The sequence below is a fragment of the Engraulis encrasicolus genome, chromosome 14, assembly GCF_034702125.1.
Source record: "Engraulis encrasicolus isolate BLACKSEA-1 chromosome 14, IST_EnEncr_1.0, whole genome shotgun sequence".
Classification (NCBI taxonomy): Eukaryota; Metazoa; Chordata; class Actinopteri; order Clupeiformes; family Engraulidae; genus Engraulis; species Engraulis encrasicolus.
The window spans coordinates 9011992-9021641 of NC_085870.1; the positions used below are offsets into that span (position 1 = coordinate 9011992).

Genomic DNA, 9650 nt, shown 5'->3' on the forward strand with positions numbered 1-9650 from the left:
TGAAAGCATTGCATTGATTCAAGTTCTCCAGAATCTTCTAAATGCCCTGCAGCAGAATCACTTTAAAAAACAAAAAAAAGCTGAATTGCCACCCAGGTTGTGTACGGTACGTCTGCTGCAGTGCTGTATAGCGTCCCATCTCAGCCTGTGGAGCTAGAGCAGTGTTTCCCAACCAGGGGTACGTGGTACCACTAGGGGTACACGAGCACACTGCAGGGGGAAAGATGTCGTTATTATTATAACAAATGTATGGAGCAGTCACATCAGGACAGAGAAAGCGATATAGAACATGAATTAGGGGGTACTCATGGTACAACTAAGAGGTTTAGGGGGTACGCGAGACAAAAAAGGTTGGGAAACACTAGAGGTAGAGGACTCTGGTGGAGGGGGATCTCTGAGGAATGCTAATAGGAATGATGAGAACAAAAACTTTAGGCAGACACAAAGAAGGGGGGGCAAGTTGCCTGCCACCACTGTTAAAGGGACACTGTGTGAGATTTTTAGTTGTTTATTTCCAGAATCCATGCTACCCATTTACTAATGTTACCTTTTTCATGAATATTTACCACCACCATCAAATTCAAAATATTCATTATGACTGGAAAAAATGCTCTTTTCATACATGAAAAGGGGGATCTTCTCCATGGTCCGCCATTTTGAATTTCCAGAAATAGCCATTTAAAGCTGCAAAAATGACTGTACTTGGGCCATACTAGAAAATATTAGTTTATTACTTGGTAAACTTTCATGAAAAGATCAAATTTGGCAATAGGCAACTCAGTTTCATTGAGCAGCATAGTTGCAGTACCTTTTTTGACCATTTCCTGCACAGTGTCCCTTTAACAATGTGAGACGTAGGTACACATCCAGATGTCTTGACAAGGGAGATTGTGTGTGTGCCTTAGAAAATGTGTATGCTTGTGTTTCTATGCGTATGCTTGTGTCTTCTATGTGGATGCTTGTGTCTCCATCTAACACAATGGTGTGTGTGTGTGTGTGTGTGTGTGTGTGTGTGTGTGTGTGTGTGTGTGTGTGTGTGTGTGTGTGTGTGTGTGTGTGTGTGTGTGTGTGTGTGTGTGTGTGTGTGTGTGTGTGTGTGTGTGTGTGTGTGTGTGTGTGTGTGTGTGTGTGTGTGTGTGTGTGCGCGTGCGCGCGCGCGTGTGTATTTCTGCCGTCTACAGAGTGTGCTGGGGAAGATGAATGAGATTGCCAAGCACAAGGCGGCCATTGAGGATGCCGACACGCAGAACAAGGTAAGACCAAGCACACCTCCCCTCCAACACACACACACCTAACCTCCAACATACACACGCACACACACACACACACACACACACACACACACACACACACACACACACACACACACTGAAGCAAAGGGAGTGTATTGTGGGTGCGGCGCCATTCCAGTCAGCTGAGTGGAGTTGTCCAGTACAGCAGTAGAGTAAAGTAGAGGCGAGCGTTCAGCCTGGTTGAGCCCTGTGTGTGTCCACACACACACACACACACACACACACACACACACACACACACACACACACACACACACACACACACACACACACACACACACACACACACACACACACACACACACACACACACACACACACACACACACACACACACACGCTGAGGTAAAGGGAGTGTATTGTGAGTGCTAGTCCAGTGAAGTAGAGGTGAGCGTTCAGCGTGGTTGAGCCGTGTGTTGTGTGTCCGCTCCCCTGTGCTGCAGGTAGCCCAGCTGTACGACGTGGTGCAGAAGTGGGATGCCATGGCCACCTCCCTCCCTCAGGTGGTGCAGAGGCTCATCGCCGTCAAGGAGCTGCACGAGCAAGGTGCCTCTTCTCTCCTCTCCTTCACCCCCGACTCATCTCTCTCTCTCTTTCTTTTCTCTCTCTTTCTCTGTCTGTCTCTCTCTGGGCATAGAATGGCAGTGCCAACTTGTACACTGACTTATTCTGTCTTTCTCAATCTCTTGTTTTGTTTGTTTCTCTCTCTGCCTCTGCCTCTCTCTCTCTCTATCTCTCTCTCTCTGATTCTGGCTATCTCTTACTCTCCATTTGCTGCCTCTCTTTTCTCAACATTTCCCTTCTATTGTCTCAGTGTGTGTTATTTAATGAATTCATCTGCATCTCCTTAAACCTCTCTTCCCACTCTTTCCTTCTCTTAATTGTTCTTTGAGGTGCCGTTGCTTTCAATCTACCGGACACATCTTTAGGCTTTATTGACCCATTAAAATCTATTAAAGGAGCTTGATCTTGGGACAGTTTTGAATAATACATTCAAACACAAAAAAAACATTTTAAAAAAAAAAAGATAGTGTGTTTGTCAGTGATTTGTAAATGTGTGTACTGTTTTCCACCATCTTTCAGCCATGCAGTTTGGCCAGCTGCTTACCCATCTGGACACTACACAACAGATGATCAACAACTCCTTGAAGGACAACAGCACACTGCTAACACAGGTACGCATGCACGCACGCACGCACGCACACACACACACATACGTTTGAGCATGAAATACACATTTGAAATGCACCCACACATTGTAAAACACACATGTATATACACATGCCTGCATTGAGGTAGGTCTGGGCAATACAACCAAAACTGCATCCCCATCCCCACTGCATCCTTTTGATGAGTTCACATAATGTATTATAAAGAATGTGTTTTCAAAACGTATAATGCCAAGAACAGATATGGTACACCATGATTAGTTATGTGATGCATGACTGTTGATCAACAGTTGCAATGCTCAATTTGATCATGTTCAACTACCCAGCCCTACTTTCACGCTTAATATGCACATTTGAAATGCATTGCTGTGTATTTGGGGAAGTGGTGGTTATGTGTGATGTATGTGATTAGCATAATTGAAACATGTTCCTGTCACTGAGCCCCTTGTACAGCAGCCGTGTAAAAAAAAACCATGCAGCTTGTTTAGCTGGGTGTTCGTTAGAGCTGTGGCTGTGCTGCACGCTCCACTGGACTGAAGCAGTGGTGTAGTGTGGTGTTTTTAAAAAGCCCCATACGGAGCTGCTGGCCCTGCAGCGTAGTCTGGGGGCCTGAGCACGTCTGGACGGGGACCAAAACAAGGCCCGGGCATTTCCGTGTAGGGTTGCCCAACCCGCCCTTGAATAATACGGAATCGTCCTCTATTTAGAAACAAAAGCGTTGTTCCGTATTGTGCTGAAACGGGACACAATATAAATTACATCTAAGAAATAAATTTTCTGTGGGAGGGATCCCAGACCTTCTGCAAGAAAGAGGTGTCAGTTGGCAGACAGTTGGCAATCCTATTTTCGTCCAGCCCCCTCTAAAAAATGGGCCGGTCTGTAAGGAAATGCAAATNAAACTAGAAATGCATTCTCACAGAAAATGCTGGAAGCGGGCTTGCCTTTGGGGGCAGAGATGAAACAAAGTACTATTGAGAAACAGTGTTGGGCAAGTTACTTTGAAAAAGTAACTAGTTACTAGTTACTAGTTACTTCTCCAAAAAAGTAACTGAGTTACTTCCTGAGTTACTCCGGTATCAAAGTAACTAGTTACCAGTAAAAGTAACTATTGCGTTACTCGCCCCCCGACCATGTTTCATAAACCACATAGAGAAGGACGGTAAAGACAGGTGACGTTACAAACAACAATTTATTGCAACATAATAAACCAAAGCCACTGGATGGACAAAAAATATATACATATATTTATAAAAGAAAATAACACATTTTAATAGGCTTATTTAAATTCAACTGAAAATGTGCATGTTAAATCCCATTTAAATCACTACTAAATGTAGTATTTACATTTTAATTATTACTAAATGCTACCCTTTCAAACAAGACTACGATGACGTCATTTTGTAGTTCACAGAGTCGTGAAGCAGTAAAAGACGCGACCTGTGACGCGACCACAAAATGCGGAAGTAGCCACTTTGCGTCTTTGTCTCGAAGCGTGCGAGTTGAGTTTGTGTTGTTATCAGCGAACTATCAGCGAGCTATTTCATCGTGGTTAGTGAGAAGTTGAATCATGATGAAGTTCTGAGCATGTTATTTACATATTCTGACTCTGAAGGACCGTTTTTATCTCACGATGAGGATAATGATCGGACGAGCACTCTTTGTTTACCGCGGCGAAACTTCCGAAGGCAGTGATGCCACAGATACTCTTAGGAGGGCTGTGGTGATGCCGACATGCGAAGCAAGGATGTTCTCTAAGCACACACACACATTTAAACTCACTCGGTGACTTTATCCTATCTCAAGTGAGTCGGTGGTAGTGGCGAATGCAGTCGTAGTGTCCATACAGGTAGTCCTATTGGTGGAGGAATTAGGGGTGAGAGTGGTTCTGGTAATGTTAGCTTGCGCTCCCTCCATTCAGCCCCCGGTGACGCAGCAGGTAGCCACCTATCCGGACGCAAACGCAACAATCCTGGGATCAGACAAACACTGTTCACCAAGCAGCACACACACACACACACACACTCATTCTGTCCCTCTTTCTGACTTCTACTGGGTGGATGGCAGCGGCGAACGTGGCCATATGACCGTATGGAGAGGTTTTGGTAATAGAACGCACGGTGACGACGCATAGGCTACCCTAAAACAGTAACGTGCAGTAACGGAGTGTATGAAATTGTAACGGCGTTATACTGACAGTAAGAATAATTAGTTAGATTACCCGTTACTGAAAAATGTAACGGCGTTAGTAACGCCGTTTATTTAAACGCCGTTATTCCCAACACTGTTGAGAAAACAAAGCTAAAAGAAATCTTGGAAAAACTCCATCCACCCAGTCAGAAGTTATGGGCCAAACAATTCAGCCATCTTGGATTCAGCCATCTTGAAAGTGTTGTAGCTCTGCGTTTTGGGGATATACTAAATGACATACATGGTATTTTAAGTTGGCTAAGGAACACTGCATATGATATAATTTTGAAAATCAACATGGCTTCGAGCGGGATTAGAACTCACAACCTCCATATCTGTAATCCAACCCCTTTGCCATTGATATTAAATGACATACAATACATGATATTTGAAGTTGGCTAAGGAACACTGCATATGATATAATTTAGAAAATCAACATGGCTTCGACTGGGGTTCGAACCTCCAACCCCCATATCCCTAATTCAGCACATTTGCCATTCATACTAAATGACATACATGGCATTTTAAGTTGGCCAAGGAACACTGCATATGATATAATTTTGAAAATCAACATGGCTTTGACTGGGTTTCGAACCCCCAACCTCAATATCTGTAATTCAGCACATTTGCCATCCATACTAAATGATATACATGGCATTTTAAGTCGGCCAAGGAACGCTGCATATGATATAATTTTGAAAATCAACATGGCTTCGACTGGGGTTCGAACCTCCAACCCCCATATCTCTAATCCAGCACATTTGCCATTGATAATAAATGACAAGCATGGCATTTTAAGTTGGCCAAGGAACAGTGCATATGATATAATTTTGAAAATCAACACGGCTTCGGGTGGGCTTTGAACCCTCAACCTCCATATCTCTAACCCAGCAGCATGCATTACCACTAAGCCAAGCAGCTAGCTGTAGGCTCAGTCCAGCAAGACTATATTACATTGCAATGCAGAGCTGAACAATAGCATGGTTCCTCGCACCTGCTCGTTAAGAATAGAATCTTGAGACAGTGACAGTTGAAATGGAACACTTCACTGGCTGCACCTGTTGTGATTGACTGAAAGACAGTTAGTATTGACCTCTAAACTGGGGAGAAAATGAGAATGAGTTTTTTGTCTTTACAACATCGTTGTAAAAAAACTAAAAGGAGTTGGCACGTGTCCTTTTCACAGATCGGAGTCATGCTTGTGATCTCTCTAACAGTCTTTGGAATGAAGTTTTATAGGTTAAATTTTTCAGGCACAAATGGACCTCCGTGTGGGACATGCGCTGATCTCTTGAAAAATGCCCTTTTCGAAAGACTGGGATTCTCCATAGAGCCAGGCCTGTTTTTTTTTACAAACCTGCCATTTAAAAAGTATTGGGAGTTGGGAGATGAAACTTTGACAATTTGGAGACATCCCATAGAGCTCGCTAACAACGCGTCAACTAAACTTCTAGGTGAAAGTGTTGATGTTTTATGACCGAAAAAGCCTCCTACACTCTAATCTCTAGAGTGGCGGAACTGTCGTTCATGAAGNTTCCACCATGGTTTTGAATGGGGGCCCAGGCTTTCACAAAATCGCCAAAAACGGGAAAACGACAAGAGACACGGAGAAGCCTATAACGAGACGCGATCTCCAAGCCGAGCCGGTCGTTTTAGTGTTTGAACGGTGTCTCTATCTCGAAAGGCCTAGGAGGAGATCCATTTTCTATTTTTACTGTCCCTGTACAGAGAACCAATAATAACCAAAATGCATTCTCACAGAAAATGCTGGAAGCGGGCTTGCCTTTTGGGGCAGAGATGAAACAAAGTACTATTGAGAAAACAAAGCTAAAAGAAATCTTGGAAAAAACTCCATCCACCCAGTCAGAAGTTATGGGCCAAACAATTCAGCCATCTTGGATTCAGCCATCTTGAAAGTGTTGTAGCTCTGCGTTTGGGGATATACTAAATGACATAGATGGTATTTTAAGTTGGCTAAGGAACACTGCATATGATATAATTTTGAAAATCAACATGGCTTCGAGCGGGATTAGAACTCACAATTTACAACCTCCATATCTGTAATCCAACCCCTTTGCCATTGATATTAATATGACATACAATACATGATATTTGAAGTTGGCTAAGGAACACTGCATATGATATCATTTTGAAAATCAACATGGCTTCGACTGGGGTTCGAACCTCCAACCCCCATATCCCTAATTCAGCACAGTTTGCCATTAATACTAAATGACATACATGGCATTTTAAGTTGGCCAAGGAACACTGCATATGATATACTTTTGAAAATCAACATGGCTTTGACTGGGATTCGAACCCCCAACCTCCATATCTGTAATCCAGCACATTTGCCATGCATACTAAATGACATACATGGCACTTTAAGTTGGCCAAGGAACACTGCATATGATGTAATTTTGAAAATCAACATGGCTTTGACTGGGTTTCGAACCCCCAATCTCAATATCTGTAATTCAGCACATTTGCCATCCATACTAAATGATATACATGTATGGCATTTTAAGTCGGCCAAGGAACGCTGCATATGATATAATTTAGAAAATCAACATTGCTTCGTGTGGGTTTCGAACCCTCAACCTCCATATCTCTGATGCAGCAGCATGCATTACCACTAAGCCAAGCAGCTAATTGTCATGCATAGTCCAGCAAGACTATATTACATTGCATTGCAGAGCTAAACAATGGACTTCTAGAATGCTTGCTCGCACCTGCTCGTTAAGAATGGAATCTTGAGACAGTGACAGTTGAAATGGAATCCTTCACTGGCTGCACCTGTTGTGATTGACTGAAAGACAGTTAGTATTGAGCCTTTAACAGGGAGAAAATGAGAATGAGTTTTTTGTCTTTACAACATCGTTGTAAAAAAACTAAAGGAGTTGGCACGTGTCCTTTTCACAGATCGGAGTCATGCTTGTGATCTCTCTAACAGTCTTTGAATGAAGTTTATAGGTTAAATTTTTCAGGCATTAAATGGACCTCCGTGTGGGACATGCGCTGATCTATTGAAAAATGCACTTTTCCAAAGACTGGGATTCTCCATAGAGCCAGGTCTGTTTTTTTTACAAACCTGCCATTTAAAAAGTATTGGGAGTTGGGAGATGAAACTTTCACAATTTGGAGACATCCCATAGAGCTCGCTAACAACATCTTCCAACTAAACTTCTAGGTGAAAGTGTTGATGTTTTATGACCGAAAAAGCCTCCTACACTCTAATCTCTAGAGTGGCGGAACCTTGGTTCATGGAGGTTCCACCACTGTTTCCAATGGGGACCCAAGCTTTCACAAAATCGCCAAAAACGGGAAAACGACAAGAGACACGGAAAAGCCTATTAATATACGCGATCTCCAAGCCGAGCCGGTCGTTTTAGTGTTTGAACGGTGTCTCTATCTCGAAAGGCCTAGGGGGAGATCCATTTTCTATTTTACTGCTGCCCTGCACAAGACCAATAATAATAACTAAACAGGACTTAGAGATTACTATAAACGGGCCTTGCTCTGCAAGGGCCATGCTCTGCATGGTCCTTGCTCCGCAAGCCCGCTTAATAAATAAACAGGACTTAGAGATTACTATAAACGGGCCTTGCTCTGCAAGAGCTCTGCTCTTGCTCCGCAAGCCCGCTTAAAAATGCCTGCGAGAGTGGCATACTGCACTGCAGTTGTATGGGCTCCACATGGGCTCTCCTCCTTCAGCTACGGGAAACCTGTCAAGCTCTCCTGACATCAACCCCCCCCCCCCCTTTTTCTTCCACTGTTCTTACCCTTATCTCCTCCTCCCACCTCTCTCTTCCCTTCCTTTTCTCTCTCTCTCTCTCTCTCTCTGTCCACATCTCTCGCAGGTGCAAGAGACCATGAAGGACAACCTGAAGTCAGTGGAGGAGAACTTTTCTGCTTTAGACCAGAGGATGAAGAAGGTCTCCAAATAAGTAGAGTAATTAGGCTTTTATTTTTTACTGGAAAGAGAGAAGGACGCAAGGAGGGGTGCAAATTGAAAAAAAAAAAAGAAAAGAAGGAAAAAAATGGCTGCCAGCGTCTTGACATTTTTTAAAGCCCTCTCTTCTTCTTTTTCACAATCTCCCTCTCTCTCTTCACTTGGGCCTTTTTTTTTTCTTCTTTTTTTTTGCGATGCAGAATGTTCCTATGTTGGATTCCCAACTGGGACAGGGAAGGGGAGGGATTGTGACCAAATCACACACATACAGCACACACTACAGTAGCTTCATGTATGCCTGCTACTCCCTCCGTCAGACCTGCAAGATAGTCTGATGTCTAAGGAACTGTACCATTAGGGTAATTTACCTCTCCCCGGCAACAAGTATTTAATCTTCCAACTACAGTACCTTCCACTTCACCCCACACGGTTGGCAACTAATGACAAATGTCCTTGGATCTCCGTTTCGTTTATTTTAATAAAAGGAGTGATTCCATCACACCATGCAGCAGGTAGTCACGTCTTTAGCGCCCTTTCAGAATGAATGAATTAAATAAGTAAAAATAAATAATAAATAAGTTGACTGATTTCAGGTGGCCATGTCAATTTTTGTATGTGTAAAGGAATGACCGCATTCGTGGGGGGAAGAAAGACTTCAGAATATTTGCCACTCTGTCCTTGTTAAGTTATGGGGTCACTTTCAAAATGGTGCAGAAAGAACAGGGGTTATCATTTCAGGTGATTCAGGTGAATGAACTCCACTGGACTGTTGAGTGCGGAGGATCCATTTTCTGTGTTTTGGCAGGAGGTGATTTTGGGGACAGGAACTACTTGTACATACTATGCCTGCATACCTTAACTTTTTGTTTTCTGCTCAGTTGCTTGTAATTGTTATTATATTGTTATTACTGAAAACCACATGCTACAAGACAAACTCCAGTCTGCTTTGTTATTGCCTACTATGGACTGTATTGTAAAATCATTGATGTTGGAGAAAGAAAGAAATAAAAACACATGCTTTAACCCACTTCTCTATTGCTTGTTTTTTTC

The 9650-nt window shown here is 43.0% G+C and overlaps 1 protein-coding gene across 1 annotated transcript in view; it reads left to right on the top strand.

The window, feature by feature from the left end:
* Positions 1-9627, top strand: part of dctn2 (dynactin 2 (p50)) — a 31287-nt gene extending 21660 nt beyond the window's left edge. The window contains exons 11-14 of the mRNA XM_063214882.1: positions 1182-1253; positions 1736-1838; positions 2376-2467; positions 8509-9627. Coding sequence (XP_063070952.1) covers positions 1182-1253; positions 1736-1838; positions 2376-2467; positions 8509-8595 — 354 coding nt within the window. The 3' untranslated portion in view covers positions 8596-9627. The remainder of the gene's footprint in view (positions 1-1181; positions 1254-1735; positions 1839-2375; positions 2468-8508) is intronic.
* The last annotated feature ends 23 nt before the right edge of the window (positions 9628-9650 follow it).